This window comes from Nerophis ophidion, linkage group LG10 (genome assembly GCF_033978795.1).
Source record: "Nerophis ophidion isolate RoL-2023_Sa linkage group LG10, RoL_Noph_v1.0, whole genome shotgun sequence".
NCBI lineage: Eukaryota > Metazoa > Chordata > Actinopteri > Syngnathiformes > Syngnathidae > Nerophis > Nerophis ophidion.
In genome coordinates this window covers 63,593,762-63,613,967 of record NC_084620.1, presented here as the reverse complement: position 1 = coordinate 63,613,967, position 20,206 = coordinate 63,593,762, and the positions used below count along the sequence as shown (strand labels likewise).

Sequence of the window (20,206 nt, the reverse complement as noted above, 5' to 3'; positions counted from 1 at the left end):
AACGGCCTTCTTTCATCTCCGTAATATCGCTAAAATTCGCTCCATTCTGTCCACTAAAGACATTGAGATCATTATCCATGCGTTTGTTATGTCTTGTCTCGATTACTGTAACGTATTATTTTCGGGTCTCCCCATGTCTAGCATTAAAAGATTACAGTTGGTACAAAATGCGGCTGCTAGACTTTTGAGAAGAACAAGAAAGTTTGATCACATTACGCCTGTACTGGCTCACCTGAACTGGCTTCCTGTGCACTTAAGATGTGACTTTAAGGTTTTACTACTTACGTATAAAATACTACACGGTCTAGCTCCATCCTATCTTGCCGATTGTATTGTACCATATGTCCCGGCAAGAAATCTGCGTTCAAAGGACTCCGGCGTATTAGTGATTCCCAAAGCCCCAAAAAAGTCTGCGGGCAATAGAGCGTTTTCAATTCCGGCTCCAGTACTCTGGAATGCCCTCCCGGTAACAGTTCGAGATGCCACCTCAGTAAAAGCATTTAAGTCTCACCTTAAAACTCATTTGTATACTCTAGTTTTTAAATAGACTCCCTTTTTAGACCAGTTGATCTGCCGTTTCTTTTCTTTTTCTATGTCTCACTCTCCCTTGTGGAGGGGGTCCGGTCCGATGGCCATGGATGACGTACTGGCTGTCCAGAGTCGGGACCCAGGATGGACCGCTCGTCCAGATTCGGGACCCAGGATGGACCGCTTGGCCTGGTTAGCGCCTTGCATGGCAGCTCCCACCATCAGTGTGTGAATGTGTGTGTGAATGGGTGAATGTGGAAATACTGTCAAAGCGCTTTGGGTTCCTTAAAAAGGGGTATAAAAGCGCTATACAAGTAAAACCATTTACCATCTATTTATTTTACCCTACCCCCTCTTTCTCTTATGCAAGAGCCACCCAGGAATGGGGCCATATGAATCCCTTCCCTAATGTAAGTATCCACGGCCCATACTTGCCAACCCTCACGGATTTTCCGGGAGACTCCCGAAATTCTGCTTCTCTCCCGAAAACCTCCCGGGACAAATTTTCCTCCGAAAATCTTCCGAAATTCAGGCGGAGCTGGAGGCCACGCCCCCTTAGTTCCATGAGGACCTGAGTGACGTGTCTGAGTGCGTGTCTGCCCAATGAAGCTATAACTGTAGAATGATCGAGGGCGAGTTCTTGGTTTCTTATGTGGGTTTGTTGTTAGGCAGTCTCATTAACGTCCTACCAGCGCAGTAACAACACAGTCACGTTTACGTCTAACACTCTACCGTAAGGTAGTTCGTCTGCCGTAAACAGCATGTGGCACTCTTAAACAGGACAATACTGCCGTCTACTGTACATGATGCACCACAACACCTCCAGGCAACTTCAACCCTTTAATCCTCCTCCATTCACATCCCATCTCCCCGGATTGTAAATGACCTAATGTAAATAATCGAAAGTATTTCTAATGTATATACTTGTTCTTATGCTATGTGAACTCAATATTTTCTCTGTTGGCTGCACATATCGTACTAAGTCACACCTACACTGTTTCAATGTCCAATGTCCACTCTGTTGATGCAATTGTTGATGACTGAAGTACTGATATCAACCAAAGCTCCTCATCCCACCCGCTGGATATTAAATAATTAAATGTATATACTATGATGATTAACTTGTGTGGTGACTGTATTATGCTGATAGTATATATTTGTACCATGAATTGATTAACGTGGACCCCGACTTGGTGGATTGAACTTTCACAGTATCATGTTAGACCCGCTCGACATCCATTGCTTTCCTCCTCTCTAAGGTTCTCATAGTCATTATTGTCACCGACGTCCCACTGGGTCATTATTGTCACCGATGTCCCACTGGGTGTGAGTTTTCCTTGCCCTTATGTGGGCCTACCGAGGATGTCGTGGTGGTTTGTGCAGCCCTTTGAGACACTAGTGATTTAGGGCTATATAAGTAAACATTGATTGATTGATTGATTGATTGAAACAAGTTGAAAAACTTATTGCGGTGTTACCATTTAGTGGTCAATTGTACGGAATATGTACTGTACTGTACTGTGCAATCTATTAATACAAGTTACAATCAATAAATCATGCATTTGTGAAAATAACATCTACTTAAGAAAGTGCAGTGCACAACTGCGCACACAACAGCTGTAAATATACTACTCCCCTCTTAACCAAGCCCCCAACCACGCCCCCCGCAACACGCCTCCCCACCCCCCACCTACCGAAATTGGAGGTTTTAACATTGGCAAGTATGCCACAGCCTTTCCTCAAAACATTGTTAATGCACCTTTTGGGATGGTTTAAAAAAAATTATAATTACATATTGTAATGGTTTTGAAAATTTTTTAAAATTCTAAATGGCTCCCGCATGATTTGATTTTTTCACATTCAACCTTTGCTGATTACCGTACCGCAAAGCAACAGTTGGAAATTGAGCTTTTGACTGAAAGCCAAGTACATCAAATGACATACCAACACGGCAACATTCTATACACATAAACACATGCAGCTGCAAGATAACAGGATGCAAACCTCGCCTGCAGAATAAATCTACTTAAGCCAGGGATGTGCGCCGATTGTAATAACCAGACATTAAAATCCACCCATCTGAATTCAGCCATATATCTCCGTGGTCCCTTCAGAGCAAAAAAACGACATTCTTATCCACTGAACTATATGGCTGGAGCTTATTTGAGGTTAATTATTTTGCATATGGATTTATTGTACATCATTTCAGACCGGTTGTTATCCAATTACTTTGCTATTTACTGTTACACTCCGACTTGACACTATTGGATTGTGTTCCTCTCACAAGGAGAGATCGATATGGCTTTTTCAGGGCCTATAACGGTTATTAATAATAGTCAACGAGGCCTATAACTGAGATTTGGAGTCAAAATGTATTTGCAGTAAAAGTTATTTTAACATGACTAGTAGTAAACGGCTGGACAAGGCTTTAAGTTATTTCTTAACAAGCTTTTTTTAGGAAATGTAGCGACAATGTTTTATGCAGTGCTAATGGTGTGGTTAATTTAGGGGGGGCGCTTACAAACACCTTAATCATGTGTGTCTAGTGCAGCGGGTCAGGGGAGCATTAACATTTGCATTTTAAAACCCATCCATCCATCCATTTTCTACCGCTTATTCCCTTTGGGGTCGCTGGTGCCTATCTCAGCTAAAACCTCCTGGGAAAATTGGTAAAAATATGGAATTTCTCTACATCACAATTACTCGCCATCTACCGTATTTTCCAGAACATAGGGTGCATCGGATTATAAGACGCACTGCCGATGAATAGTTTTATTTTTTATCTTTTTTCCATATATAAGGCGCTCCGGATTATAGGACGCATAAGGAAGCCATATTATACATTATTTTTTCTAAATTGAAATCACTTCCTTGTGGTCTACATAACATGTAATGGTGCTTCTTTGGTCAAAATAATGAATAGATTATGTTTTACAGACCATCTTCAAGCCGCTTTCTGACAGTCGCTTCAGGATGCGCCATTTTGTGGGCGGTCTTATTTACGAGGCTCAGCTTCGGCAGCGTCTTCTCCCCGGAGCGGAAGAAGTGTCAAAAGATGGAGCCAACTGTTCTAAAGACATTCCGACTTTGATTAAATCGATAACGGAGCAGCATCTCCTCATCCGCCGGAAATGTGTCCCGTGAAAAACCGACCGGAATTCTCTAATAACTAAAGTTCATTGGGTGAATAATGTAAATTCACTACACCGGTTTGTTTTAGCGCGATTACTCAGGACTTATGCAGATCTCAAATACAGATCAGCGGCTACTAGAAGGTAAAAAAAGTTGCTTTTGCATAATATTGCGAAACAAAACACCAGATATGTCTGACCTTATACACAAACCATAATAATACTCGTATCTTGAAGCACGGTACAATCCGTCAAGCGGTGTGGCTTCATAGCTTACCAAAGTTTTACTAAAACATTTTGATACATTTTTAAGCGCCGTGTGAAATGTTCTATATTTTCAATGGAACATATAAAAAGTTGGTGTTGTTTACTTGGGTCATATTGCAGTCTACACGTATCTCTTATGTTTGACTGCCATCTACTGGTCACACTTATTATTTCACCATGTACCAAATAAAATAGCTTCGAGGTCGGTAAGCAAAACCAGAATTATTCCGTACATTAGACTGACCGGGTTATAAGGCACACTGTCAAATTTTGAGAAAAAAAAAAGATTTTAAGTGCACCTTATATTCTGGAAAATACGATACCTTTTTTAGAGCAGTTTATGGATACATTGTTAGATTTCCTCAGGACGAACCCTGACCTAGGGTTGTCCCGATTCGATTTTTGGATCGGATCGGCCGCCGATATTTGCCAAAAAATGCATATCGGCAAGGCATGGGAAAATGCCGATCCAGATCCAGTTTTTAAAAAAACTCCGGTCCGTGTTTTCCAACGCACCGATTTGGTGCTCGCGGGGTGTATAACATAGTCAGGTTTTGTCATGGATGCAAAGGATTCTGGGTATTTGTTGTGTTGCGTTTATGTTGTGTTACTGTGAGGATTTTCTCCCGAAATGTGTTTGTCATTCTTCTTTTGTGTGGGTTCACAATGTGGCGCATATTAGTAGGAGTGTTAAAGTTGTTTATATCACAACCGTCAGTGTACTCTGTGTCACCCAGTATGCCTTGCAATCTCATACATGTGCCGATAGAAGCAGCGAAATGCATTTGTCCGGTCGGCACGCAAATAGCATTCCGTGAATGGCGGGCGCGATGACGTTCAGGAGGACGCAAATAGCATTCCTTGAATGGCGGGCGCGATGACGTTCAAGAGGACGTTAAGAGTAATATCATCACGGCACGCCCTTAATATTGTAGTCCGAGTGAAAATTGGAGAACGTTGACTCCGGGTGATGTCCGGGAGAGGCATTGAATTACGGAATCTTCCCGCAACAATCTGGGGGGTCGGCGATTGTGCAGCTGAGCCGCATCAGAGTTGCCAAAGAGCCGCATGTGGCTCCGGAGCCGCGAGTTGCCGACCCCTGTCCTAGGGACTTTGGCAAAATGAGTCACGGTTCAAATTACATATACTACACGTAACGGTGATGTTAAATTGCGAACAAATCTTGCTCCGATGGTTTTCCACAAAACCCGAAACGTTTACAACTCGGCTCCACAAATTCAGATCTTGATCTTATTTGGTAAAAATTATGATGATGAAACCCTGAAGTGCCGACTGATCAGCACCCGTTTCTACCTACTCTTAGTGGGTGGAGCAGAGCGGCGAACACCGACCCACTCCATCACCCATGTAATTGTCATTTCTGCACTTTAGGTGATTACAGACAGATACCAATCTGATGGGTGATGATACATTGCAACTGTTTTGCAAAGGACAAGATGTGGGCGTGGTATGGCGCCAAACTTTGATTTGATGGTTCTCCACAAAACAACACATCAACTCCTAATTGCTACAAATGGTTATGACAGTTAATAACTTCCTTAAGCATGCACCATTATCGCTCCCTTGTGGTGGAAAATTATAATAGTCATAACTTCCTTCTATAAAATGCTCCAATCTTCCTGAAGGTCTTTAAAAGTGGGTCAGAGTGGTGGGTGGGATGCAACTGCATGACTCCATTGTCGCTCCTTGTGGTGTAAAATCATAACCTCACACATGGTAAGATTTTCCTGAAATTTTTAGTGAAAAGGTCAGGGCATCGGGAAGGATGCCCTAATATGTGGTATATATAATATTATTTTTTTACAATAAATACAAGTATCATATGTGTATGGATAGCATCTGCTAAAGTAATTCTGATGTAGTTACTAACAAAAAAAGGCAGATATACGCCAAAAGGCCAGATATCAGCGCCGCTAATCGGCCCGGCCGATAATTGGTCGATCTCTACTTACCATTAATCATATGCATTGTAGCATTCAATCCAATCCAATACACTTTATTTATACAGCACATTTAAACAACGAAATGTTTCCAAAGCGCTGCAAAACAATCTGAAAAACAACATTCAAATACTATCCTGAGCTCCACCAATGACTGAATAAAAACAAAAAATAAAAATAAACATTGAAGTATTGGCACATTCTCAGGCCTGATGTCGACTCACCCAAGAGGCTTTTCTAAGCGGCTGCCCAAAGATCCAACCACCTCTCCCAGAGTACAGTGGGCCTGGCCCAGAAAGTCCTGCAGAGTTGATAACAGAGGAGATGAGGTCATTTAAAAATGATTTATTTCATTATTCACAGCTAAAAAAGCGAGGGGCGAAATAGCACATTTTTCACAGCAGCTCAAGGTGCAGCCAGACAGACTCTAAATCTTTTCAGCAGTTTTTACATTGCCCATTGTGAGATAATATTGGCAAGAAGATTGAGCCTTCCGCCTACTAGCCCTCACAGCTGCCCCCTCCCCCCCCCCCCCCCCCCCCCCCCTACCACTTACATGCTAAATTAAATTCCATTTTGACAGACCACACATTGAAACTTTGCATTGAAAGTGACAGAAATGCAAATAGAGAAAACACATTTAGGCTGCATACGAGATATTAACAAAGAGTCACGAGCAGGACAGCATTCCTCGATAAATGGAAGCTGCTGCAGACACATGGCATCTTCACGCTTCTTAACAGGGAGCGCACATGATGAGAACATTTGTCAGGCTCCGCCAGCGTCTCTGATATCTCACCAGAGAGGCAATAACATGATGGATATTCTTTTGCGCCATTTACGAGCAGCGAGAGCATGATCGAGCTCCGTTTGATGTCACGATTTTAATACAAAACCACCCTTTACAGAGAACATGGCGATCAGCTATTACTGATTTATCTTTGGCTGGCAATGATCTGTGATATTTTTATATTAGAGAGTGCCGATATTGCAGTCATTTAGAAATGATGACAAATAGGATGCCGCCATCCACTAGTTTTGTGCTAAAACCAACACCAACAAGATAGAGTGAATAATAATGTCATTTTCCTCTGTGCTACACAGCTGCTGTCAGTATGAGGTCCTTTGAAAATGTGTCTGTGTGTAACTAAAAGCTAAATACAACATTTAACAGCATGGGTTTGGGAAAAAATTGTGACTAAGAACTTGTGTGGGTACCGTTTCATTCAGTATTGTTACAGTAAAATACAATTACTTTTTTTTAACAGAAGGCAGAGGAGTCGTTAAGTGGGAGTTTATCATTTAACATTTGCTGGAATTAATGACACATCATTATGTTTCATGCTGGAATCGTGAATAAGTAGGAACGAAATATCTTTAATTCATTATTTTTTCTTCATTTTGGCACTCTTTTTTTATTTACACTTCACACTTTATAATACATTAGCAACACTAGCATGGTTATGGGTATGGTATTGATTTCACAATCTATGATGGAAACTACAGGAAGAGGAACACGTACGACAAAAAGGCCTGTAAGACTATGCACAAAGAAAAGTATGATTGCTTTCAAAAATGAGCTACAAAAACAAAATTGGGGCAATGTGTACAGTGAACATGACATAGATGAAGCAAATGGTACGTTTTTAAACATGCTTATGATGCTTTGTGACAAATATTGTCCATGGAAACAACTTACTGTAATAGGAAGCAGAAAAAAGACAATCAACCACACATGACAAAGGGAATAAAAAATGCTTGCAATATGAAAAAAACATTATGCGGAAAATGTATAACAAAAATATCTACAGAGACAAAAAATAACTACAAAAAGTAAAAAAAACAAGCTAACTAACATACTACGAACATGTAGGAAAGAGTATTGTAGTCAATTATTAGGCAGAAACAAAAAATATGATAGGAACATGGGGCATCCTAAACAGCATTATTACAAATTGGATTAAGAGGGATTATCCTCAATACTTTTGAGACAAAAACATAAATGACAATATGAAAGAAGTAATTGAAAGACTCAATAACTACTTTGTGAATTTTGGACCAAAATTGGAGGAGGACTATAACCTCAGAGAAAAATGTAATTTAAAAGATTTGTATACACGTACAACACTTAAGACCTTTAGTGTGTCAGTATGGGAATTAAATTATGGAATGGATTAAAGAAAGAGGTCAAACAATGTACTAACATGATTCGGTTTAAGAAACTGTTGAAACTCAACGTGTTTACAAAGTACAAAGAAGAACAATCATGATAAACATTTTGACCAGTAATCCTATTCACCTCACTATGCGATTTACCACTAACTGCAATATTTATTTTTCTTTTCAAATGTTGTTATTTATGGAGTAAATAGTGTACAAGTTGAAAACAGGATGACAATAAAAGTGTGGATAATTGCTGGTAAACTCTGCTTCTTCCTACTCCCTTATGAACATGCTGTAAAGAATCCTAGTCACATCCGTTGTGTCCTTGAGCAAGACACTTCACACTTGCTCCTGATGGGACCTGGTTAGCGCCTTGCATGGCAGCTCCCGCCATCAGTGTGTTAATGCGTGTGTGAATGGGTGAATGTGGAAACAGTGTCAAAGCGCTTTGAGTTCCTTAAAAAAGGTAGAAAAGCGCTATACAAGTATAACCCATTTACCATCATGTTAAAACGATATGCATGTTCAGAATAAACTTAAAGCATAAAGTTACAATATGGTAAATCACATATTTCCAGTTTCTCAATACAACATGTCCGAAAAGGAGTAGGAAGTAGCAGACCCTTTTTAATCCTACCCCTTTTACGTTTCGTAGCAATTTCTAACACGTTCGTTTGTTCAATCTGTAACACAAACGGTCACATTTTAACATGCTTTAGCTGGCTAATAACTAGCAGGTCAGCCTATTCTTTAGTGGGGAAACAAATTGATGAATCCTAATCATTCGAATAGCTGTGGATAAAGGATTATAAAACGTGCACAAGCTGTGAACAAGTATTACGTTTCCATGCACCATATTAGTCTGATTTGTCAAATAGTTGTTTTTTTTTGTAGTTGTAAGTCCAAGTGTCCATGCACACGCTCTACTTCATACAATCCTACTCAGTGGCCTTTGTGGTTAGAGTGTCCGCCCTGAGATCGGTAGGTTGTGAGTTATACCAAAGACTATAACAATGGGACCCATTACCTCCCTGCTTGCCACTCAGCATCAAGGTTTGGAATTGGGGGTTAAATCACCAAAAAAAGATTCCCGGGCGCGGCCACCGCTGCTGCTCACTGCTCCTCTCACCTCCCAGGGGTGTGATCAAGGGTGATGGGTCGAATGCAGAAAAATAACTTCGCCACACCTAGTGAGTGTGTGACAATCATTGGTACTTTAACTTTAACTTGACTAATAATGGCTCTTGTTTTCTTCTTAAAGTGAAACACACATCAAAGCAGCGAGGGTCACAGTATCACGCCTTGTCTTTCATAACGAATCGATGCCTCTGTATCATTTGACGCATCGTTAGTATACATGGGATGGGTTCATGGAGCGGGGGGGTGTCGGAAGCAATCTCATGTTCCCTTTTCTTTCATCAAGTCATGACAGCCCAAAGCTCCAAAAGCGACCTTTCAAGTGGGACTGTTCACAAGTTTGTTGAGCTACTCAAACATAGGGTTGCAACGATGTGGAATGTTGGATACTCGATTAACTTTATAGAAACGGGGATAACTTACCAGGATTATGTTTTGAAACCAAGCACGATATACAATGCAGCAGACACGCACGCATGGCTAGACTTTACGAAAAAAAACACAAAATTCCCCAATTTAACTTTCCGAGAAATGTTTCACCCCTTTGAAGGCGCTTCTCATGCATCAGTTGGCGAGATAACTGATGTTATCCGCCCGGAGTTCCTTAAGGCTCTGGATGCTGTGGGGCTGTCTTGGTTGACAAGACTTTGCAGCATTGCGTGGACATCGGGGGCGGTACCTCTGGATTGGCAGACCGGGGTGGTGGTTCTTCTCTTTAAGAAGGGGGACCGGAGGGTGTGTTCCAACTATCGTGGGATCACACTCCTCAGCCTTCCCGGTAAGGTTTATTCAGGTGTACTGGAGAGGAGGCTACGCCGGATAGTCGAACCTCGGATTCAGGAGGAACAGTGTGGTTTTCGTCCTGGTCGTGGAACTGTGGACCAGCTCTATACTCTCGGCAGGGTTCTTGAGGGTGCATGGGAGTTTGCCCAACCAGTCTACATGTGCTTTGTGGACTTGGAGAAGACATTCGACTGTGTCCCTCGGGAAGTCCTGTGGGGAGTGCTCAGAGAGTATGGGGTATCGGACTGTCTTATTGTGGCGGTCCGCTCCCTGTACGATCAGTGCCAGAGCTTGGTCCGCATTGCCGGCAGTAAGTCGAACACGTTTCCAGTGAGGGTTGGACTCCGCCAAGGCTGTCCTTTGTCACCGATTCTGTTCATAACTTTTATGGACAGAATTTCTAGGCGCAGTCAAGGCGTTGAGGGGTTCCGGTTTGGTAACCGCAGGATTAGGTCTCTGCTTTTTGCAGATGATGTGGTCCTGATTGCTTCATCTGACCGGGATCTTCAGCTCTCGCTGGATCGGTTCGCAGCCGAGTGTGAAGCGACCGGAATGAGAATCAGCACCTCCAAGTCCGAGTCCATGGTTCTCGCCCGGAAAAGGGTGGAATGCCATCTCCGGGCTGGGGAGGAGACCCTGCCCCAAGTGGAGGAGTTCAAGTACCTAGGAGTCTTGTTCACGAGTGAGGGAAGAGTGGATCGTGAGATCGACAGGCGGATCGGTGCGGCGTCTTCAGTAATGCGGACGTTGTACCGATCCGTTGTGGCGAAGAAGGAGATGAGCCGGAAGGCAAAGCTCTCAATTTACTGGTCGATCTACGTTCCCGTCCTCACCTATGGTCATGAGCTTTGGGTCATGACCGAAAGGATAAGATCACGGGTACAAGCGGCCCAAATGAGTTTCCTCCGCCGTGTGGCGGGGCTCTCCCTTAGAGATAGGGTGAGAAGCTCTGCCATCCGGGAGGAACTCAAAGTAAAGCCGCTGCTCCTTCACATCGAGAGGAGTCAGATGAGGTGGTTCAGGCATCTGGTCAGGATGCCACCCGAACGCCTCCCTAGGGAGGTGTTTAGGGCACGTCCAACCAGTAGGAGGCCACGGGGAAGACCCAGGACACGTTCGGAAGACAATGTCTCCCGGCTGGCCTGGGAACGCCTCGGGATCCCCCAGGAAGAGCTAAACGAAGTGGCTGGGGAGAGGGAAGTCTGGGTTTCCCTGCTTAGGCTGTTGCCCCCGCGACCCGACCTTGGATAAGCGGAAGATGATGGATGGATGGATGGATGTATGACCCTATTCTTGGGACACAGTAATAACATGTTTAATAGATTTAGCGAAGATAGTAGGATTATAAATACGAAAATACCTTGGGGCTGTTAGGTGGCTCATTTTCTTTAAATGGTAACTGCACTTTTTGGGGGGGGATTTTGCTGGTCATTTATAATCCCAATGTAGGTAAAACAAGAACACATAGGTCTCTCCCACTGCAGGGTTGTCAGGCTTGGACTTGGTCTTGGTTTGTTTTCCCGAGGTGCAAAGCGAATGGAGTGGAAACGGCGTGAAGGTAAAGACATCTTTATATTAACACTAAAACTAAAAACAGGAACCAACACAATGGCGGTACAGGAAACTGGGCTATGAAACAAAAGACTAGCACAAAGGCTATAAACTACAAACATGAAACAAAAACACTTGCGCAGTGGCATGAATAACAAAAACGTACGTGGACAAAATGGACAGCATTGCAAGGCATGAAGCAGATAATCGAGGGCGTGAATGAGGTGATGTTGCCAGACTGACTAACTGGTAACTGTGGCTTAAATAATGAACATGATAAGTGAAAACAGGTGTGAGACAAGACAGGTGAACCGATTGGTTGTCATGGTAACAAAACAGGGAGTGAAAAGAAAAAAAGGAACTTAAGAGTCCAAAGGGTCAAAAGCACCTGGTATTCCTAGGCTGTCTCCCATCCAAGTACTAACCAGGCCAGACACTGCTTAGCTTTGAGAACAGATAAGATTGGGGATGCTCAGGGTAATATGGCCATACAAAACTCATGATCAGACATGACAGAAAACTAAATCAGTTGGCATGGTAAGACAAACAAGGAAATGCAAAACAGAACTAAAATGTCCAAAAAACTAAACATAGCATGACCAAAACAAAACATGAACCATAGGCGTGACAAGGGTAGGATGTCCAATTCGAATCTGAACATTTTATGTAGTCGTTCACGCTACAAAAAAACTGAGATTGCTAATGTGAACGTAAACTGACCCCCATGCAGACATGACGTCACACGTCCTGCAGTGTTTACGTAAGTAAACATGGCTCCAATTCTAGTCGGTCTTATTACTGCCGCATTTGTGGCAACTTCAAGGATTTTGTGCAATCAAAAGTCAACATTTTTTAAACAAATTATTGGGTGGAGAAGATAAGAGTTCTTAAAACATTATTTTCACCTGTTTTCTGCTCATTTATTTGGTGACCATCTGTTTTGGCGGATAAATATGACTCATAGCTTTTTAATTAGGTTCCGGTCGGGTGAATATGTCAAGAGCGTGGGAGTTAGGGCTGGGCGATATCTGGATATACACGATATATTGCGGGTTTGTTTCTGTGCGATATAGAAAAGGACTATATCGTGATATTCGAGTATACGTTCTCACGCAGTTGCTTTTAGCTGCGGGTATTACACTACAGGGTCTCCTCACTCTTTCTTGTGTCTCTTTCTCACAGACAGCAAGCGCACCTTCTTACATACAGTACGTCACATACCGTCACGTCATACGTCACATATGTATACGCCCTCGCGGAGCAGAGAGGTAGCAGCATGGGTGACGTTAGCTGTGATGCTAGCAGAGCTGTGCGAGTGGTAATATGAGCGAAAGAAGGTGCAAATGAAGGAATAATTAATTCCCAAGAAAAACAGCGGGGGGTCCATCGTCCGGCGGTGGTTTGGCTTCAAGAGGGAATATGACGAACAGACAACCGTAATATGTCAAGTGTGGTGCTAAAGCGTTTCTACAAAAAGTAGCATTACTACTAATTAGGGTTGGGTGTCGAGTATCGAGTGGAACCAGGACTAACTTTCCGATTCTCCCGGAATCGTTCAAAAGTTTAAATTTCAATTCCTAATTACGATCCCCAGTCCGCCGACCGGAAAAAAAGATTAAGTCCGCCGACCGGAAGTAGAAGCCGCTGAACACCAACGAAGAAGCGCCCACCACCGGAAGTATTGGCATAGACGAGCGAGTCAGTCAAGCAAGGATAGCGGGCGTCGGCAGACGAAAGTGTGGCTTTATTTTACTAAAAAAAAATGAAATATCGGCAAAATGTAACACATGCAACAGGAGGGTTTCGTGCTTAGGAGGGTGCACGTCGAACATAATGAAGCACCTCCGAGTTCATGGAGTACAAATAAATGCGTGTCCCGTCTTCGACGCCCTGCGCCGACCGTCCTCCTCTGCCTCTTCCTCTGGCTCCGGCTCCGACGCCCAGCCTAGCACGTCAGTGACTGCACTGCAGTCCGAATCCGGTAAGTAAAACAATATACATGCAATAAATAATGCGTTTTGCGCCAATGTTGAGGCAGCTAACAAATTAGCCGGCGTATTTTTTCATAGACAATTTACAACCTGCTAGCCAGGCTCCGCGATGTGCTCATCGTACTCCGTTCACCGTAGCGGCAATGGGGAAGATGTCGGTGCCACAGACGGAAGAGTGGCACAGAACGGTCACTGTACACATAGTCAAAAGACTTAGCAGTGCTAATACATAGCATCATTTGAAAAGTCACCGGCTAGAGAATGAAGTGTGATTACTCCACATGTCAACATCTCCGTTCGGTGCCTCGCGCCCACACAAAACATTTCCAGATCAACACCGTATGAAAAAAATAGTCACCAACAGAATTTAATAACGTCCGTAGTAACCTACCGCATAGCGAAGGACGAACACTATTTGATTTCCCATTATGCAGCTCATTTTTATTTGACACTTAAAATGTTTCTGACAATCTTGCACTTTCTGTTTTGGAAATGAACGTTTGTGCCATTGCTTAATAACTGTTTAATAAATACAGTTTTGGTCAATTGACTTAGTTGTGATTTCCTTCTCTGCATGGAAGTTTAACATGAGCATATATTAATGCAGTATGAACAAAAATGTTTTAATGCATCATACTGCTGTGATTATATGTATCAAGTGTTAATTCAAGGCCAAGGCAAAATATCGAGATACATATCGTGTATTGCGATATGGCCTAAAAATATGGAGATATCAAAAAAAGGCCATATCGCCCAGCCCTAGTGGGAGTGTTCACAACACCGTCGCATCACACACATATTCAATGTATATCCACATATAACCGGGCCCTGGAATTACAAAAAAAAGAAAATTCGGAATTACACTGTTCACACTCCATCCATTTTCTACCGCTTAATCCCTTTTGGGGTCGCGGGGGGGCGCTGGCGCCTATCTCAGCTACAATCGGGCGGAAGGCGGGGTACACCCTGGACAACACAGATAGACAAACATTCACACTCACATTCACACACTACGGCCAATTTAGTGTTGCCAATCAACCTATCCCCAGGTGCATGTCTTTGGAAGTGGGAGGAAGCCGGAGTACCCGGAGGGAACCCACGCATTCACGGGGAAAACATGCAAACTCCACACAGAAAGATCCCTAGCCTGGATTTGAACCCAGGACTGCAGGAACTTCGTATTGTGAGGCAGACGCACTAACCCCTCTTCCACCGTGAAGCCCTCTGTTCCCACTCATATGGGGAAAAAAATCAAAATGGACCTACAGCGTGAACAAGGCCTAGGTCGTAAAATACAGCAAGTACAAGGTGGCAAACATTGCATTTAATGAAAGTACGCTATTCCCCCAATTAAACCCTCTAAAAAAACATTTAAAAAACTGCCAACCTGAAATATTAACATCCATCCCATCCATCCATTTTCTACCGCTTATTCCCTTTTGGGGTCGCGGGGGGTAGTGGCGCCTGTCTCAGCTACAATCGGCAGGGCCGAAACATTAACAAGGGTTAGCAAATTTATTGTAAGCGCTACCTCAGGCAAACTATTTTTAACAACACCGTGATCACAGAGAGCTAGCTAGCTTATGCTGCTTCATTGACATATTGAGCCGGTGAGCTGCTGCAACGCCTCTGAGTCGGTAAAAGTTTATTCTAGATTAAAAATCATGCCTCTCACCTGGATAGTAGAAGGTTGCGGCCATAAACTGAGAAGTTGGTAAATTATTACATCCAACTTAGACGTATAAATAGCGAAAAAAGACATGAAAAGGACGCTTAATTGTGTCACCTTTTTTTTTTTTTAAACCTGGGTGAAGATTATTAATAATTCTTCATCAAAAACGGTAATAAATTAACATCTAATCAGTCGACATCGCAGTGAGAGCTGTTATTGTACAGTAAGTGATTGTTTTATTATGTTTGTTGTCTCTCCTAGGAGTGTTGTTGTGATGCGTCAGTGATATTAATGTGCCGACGTATGTTTAAAATTAGCAAATTATGTGAATATTACATGTTATTATAACTGTGCCTGTTACTATATTACATATACACTTACAGGGTATAAATAAAACGTTGATGAAGGGTGTTTTGATGTTTTCTAATTGCTTTAAAGGCAGAATAGAGCAACTCTTCTGTTAGGTAACTTTTGCTAGCGTTGATTTACAAGTTACTGTATAATGCAGGGGTGCTCACACTTTTTCTGCAGGTGAGCTACTTTTCAATTGACCAAGTCGAGGAGATCTACCTCATTCCTATTTATAATTTATATTTATTTATTTATTTATGAAAGAGACATTTTTGTTAACAAGTTAATGGTGTTTAATGATAATACAAGCATGTTTAACACACATTGATTCCTTTCTTTCATGAAGACAAGAATATAAGTTGGTGTATTACCTGATTCTGATGACTTGCATTGATTGGAATTAGACAGTGGTGCTGATAACGTCCGCATTTTCAAATGGAGGGAAAAAAAAGTCCTCCTTTCTGTCCAATACCACATGAAAGTGGTTGGATTTGGCATCTCATTTGTCCAACTTGCATACTCGTTTTTAAACACTTTGTTATGAGAGTAGCATATGTGTGTGGCCCTTTAATGTCTGGCAGCAGGTGAGTGACGTCAGTGACTGTGCGGGTGGGCAAGCAAGTGAGAAAGCGGTCACTGAGGGCGGGGGAGAAATACATTGGCATCAAACTCCGTAGCTTGCTAGCTTGTGCACGCTAGCTTTCTGAGACTCTTATTTTGTTAGCACAGGCAGGATGAAACAGGTCTTTTATGGTGAAGACAGGAACTGTGCAGTCGGTCTTTAGAGTTTTGACAGTAGGTACGGAGTCTCTAGAAATAAAATGTGTTTCTCTGCGTCCGCCCTGGTAGTGATTTTTTTCTTAAATATGAGCTCGCAGCAGCCAGCGTCATCTCACAAGATCCTCGGGTGCCGAGAATGTCAAACAACTGACGAAAGTGAAGTCTTGGTATCATTGATGATTGCTAATTTTTATGTATATTTTTTAATGCCTGGCTTGAGATCGACTGACACACCCTCCGAGATCGACCAGTCGATCGCGATCGACGTAATGCCCACTCCTAGTATAATGCATCAAAATAAAATAAAGAAAAACATGTATTCTTGTCTCGTGTATAGATTGTGAATGGTAGGCAAAATTCCAAAAAAGTGAAGTTCCCCTTTAAATGCAATAAACTGATTTGTGCATGCATTTTTAGTAAGTTGTAAAGATGTTTCCACCTGTTGTCACATTTAGTGTACAGATTCCGAGAGGGTATTTTTGCACTTTATATTTCACACTCCTTCTCAGCCCGCACCCACGCCAGGTGCGCCTGCAGACTACACCTTTCATGTTAAAACACATTTAATGGATTCGTTAGGTGGCTATGCCCTCCCCGCCCTCCCCTCAGAGACCTGCATCATTCTAAGGCTGCTTAGATACCATGCTGCCTTCCAGCCATCGTGCCTGTCTCTTCTTGTATGAGATTATTGATTTGGAGATGATGTGATGTGGGTGGGGGTGACGGATTGAAGGAGGCAAATAAGAAAACGGAAAAAATACAAAAGCAGTGATAGAGGACAGATATGAGAGATAAAATGTGACAGAATGGCGCAGTGGGAAATAAATGAAGACTTGCATCGCTTGGAATTATCATGACAGGTATTACAATAAAACAGGAGATTTACTCCTCAACAATATGAAAAAAGACGAGCCGACATGCAAGTTATTGCATACTTGGCGGCTTTATGGCAGACCAACTAATTGAAGCCTTATTTGTTCCCATCATTTAGAATATAAAGTAATGTCGTTCCTTAAGAGGACTCTTGAGACATCGCACCCGGTTTGCTGGTTTATTCATGCAAATGATGTTCGAATGTTGCAGCGCCTGGTAACTCATTATGAAAAACAATGAAAGAAAAAAAAAAAGGCGATGCTGGAAAAGTTTTTTTATTTTCATTTCTGCACCAAACTTTTCAATCTCTTGCAGTAATTCAACACCTTTTATCCAGCCCCTTAAAGGGAAACAACTTTTTTTAAATGTTGCCTATCATTCACAATCATTATGAGAGACAAGAACACACATCTTTTTTTTTTCGGATTTTAAAGATGATAAATGATAAATGATAAATGGGTTGTACTTGTATAGCGCTTTTCTACCTTCAAGGTACTCAAAGCGCTTTGACACTACTTCCACATTTACCCATTCACACACACATTCACACACTGATGGAGGGAGCTGCCATGCAAGGCGCCAACCAGCACCCATCAGGAGCAAGGGTGAAGTGTCTTGCTCAGGACACAACGGACGTGACGAGGTTGGTTCTAGGTGGGATTTGAACCAGTGACCCTCGGGTTGCGCACGGCCACTCTCCCACTGCGCCACACCGTCCCTACATAAATGCTTGGAAGATGCGGGTAATAGGGATCAACGTTTTAACCTTCAAAGCCAACAACTTCTAAACCCTCCATCAACGTTTTGTATAAACACAGCAAGTATATACAGTATATAGTGTAGTAACAAACACGGTTTTCAAATATTTACCATATTTTGGTCATTTTAATCATTGTGGGGATTTATTTCTTCTGTGCAGTGATTTCTGCTCCACAGCAGCGCACTTCCAACTGCTGGCCACATTTGTGTTTCTACTTCTGGAAAGAAACGCCAGTGGGTTTTCTAACCATGGCAGACTTGGAAACGGACAACGAAGACGACTATTTTTGGACGAATTGGCATTCAAAACCTCTCTTTTTGATGATGAGTATACTGAGGATGAACTACTGCTTCGAGAAGAGAGCACGAAGGAAGAGTGAGATGTTAGAGCAAACGCAAGTCAAGAGAGTGAGGTGAAAGTGACTTTGGTGCTGTAAATGCAACTTGGAGCCTAGCTATTTCGACATAATTTGAGTGCTTGCCCAAATAAATCGGAAAAAAGTCCCTCGGCCAGCTGGACCAAACACACAACTGTCCATCAAGTCAGTCACACTTTATATTGGTCATGATGCACGCAGCATGTTATGCATGTTATTACAACTACAGTACATATGCTGTTTGGCTAGCTGTGTACAAACAAAACACGAAATAAAACTTTACAGATAGTGTAATATAATTGTTCATGTTTTTCAGTCAGTACATATTGATGTTCTATCGCATTGTGTTGTGCATTACAAACTCTTAAGCGCGTTTCGTGCTGACGTAGAAGTTAGATCATCTCTTTCCATAGATAGCTTTTCCGGCTAATACTGAAGCAGGCCGATGTGGTACTAAGCTAAAAAAAGAGTTCCTCAGTGTTCGCTCTTACAATAACAATATTGCTACATCTTGGTTGTTATACAAGTTACCAGAGGTGGGTAGTAACGCGCTACATTTACTCCGTTACATCTACTTGAGTAACTTTTGGGATACATTGTACTTCTAAGAGTAGTTTTTTGCAACATACTTTTACTTTTACTTGAGTATATTTATAGAGAAGAAACGCTACTTTTACTCCGCTCCATTTATCTACATTCAAGTCGCTACTCGCTACTTTTTTATCGATCTATTAATCAATCAATTAATCAATGTTTACTTATATAGCCCTAAATCACTAGTGTCTCAAAGGGCTGCACAAACCACAACACAAACCACTATGATATCATATTAATGTTTGTTTTGGTTTTTCAAAGTAGGATCTACGCATGCCTGCATTTCACCAATCACATGCAGTCACTGGTGACGTTGGACCAATCAAACAGAGCCAGGCGGTCACATGACCGTGATACGTAAAACCCGACTTAAACATGTTGACAAACTTATTGGGGTGTTACCATTTAGTGGTCAATTGTGCAGAATATGTACTGTACTGTGCAGTCTACTAATAAAAGTCTCAATCAATCAATCAAAAGTGAAAAGGAAAAAAGACACTTTTTATTTCAACCGTACTTCCCGTCAAAAGCCTAAAGACTGATCGCACATTTCCTGTCTTTACAATAAAAGTGCCGCTCCATCGCGCCTGCGTTAACAAAATAAGAGTCCGAAAGCCAGCGCAAACAAGCTAGCAAGCTACGGAGTTTGCCGCCAATGTATTTCTTGTAACGTGTATACAAACGAATATGGAAGCTGGACAAATAAGATGCCAAAAACCAACGACTTTTATGTGGTATTAGACAGAAAGGAGGACTTTTTTTTCTCCTCCATTTGAAATCGTGGACGTTATCAGCACTATACCGTCTGATTCCAATCAATGCAAGTCATCAGAATCAGGTAATACACCAACTTATATTCTTGTCTTCATGAAAGATAGGAATTTATACGTTAAACATGCATGTATATTCATTAAAACACCTTTAACATGTCAACAAAAACGGCAAAATAAATAAATATAAATTATATATAAATGTATGTATGTACTATATATATATATATATATATATATATATATGATATGTGTGTGTATGTAAATGATGTGTGTGTGTATGTCAATCAATCAATCAATCAATGTTTATTTATATAGCCCCAAATCACAAATGTCTCAAAGGACTGTACAAATCATTACGACTACAACATCCTCGGAAGAACCCACAAAAGGGCAAGGAAAACTCACACCCAGTGGGCAGGGAGAATTCACATTCAGTGGGACGCCAGCGACAATGCTGACTATGAGAAACCTTGGAGAGGACCTCAGATGTGGGCAACCCCCCCCCTCTAGGGGAC

General features: G+C 42.1%; 1 protein-coding gene across 2 annotated transcripts in view; it reads right to left on the bottom strand.

The window, feature by feature from the left end:
* The window catches only part of LOC133561175 (copine-8), a 236,251-nt gene that overhangs the window by 123,887 nt on the left and 92,158 nt on the right, over positions 1–20,206 (bottom strand). For both annotated transcript variants that reach the window (XM_061914452.1, XM_061914453.1), the window contains exon 6: positions 6,112–6,188. In XM_061914452.1, the coding sequence (XP_061770436.1) occupies positions 6,112–6,188 (77 nt within the window). The remainder of the gene's footprint in view (positions 1–6,111; positions 6,189–20,206) is intronic.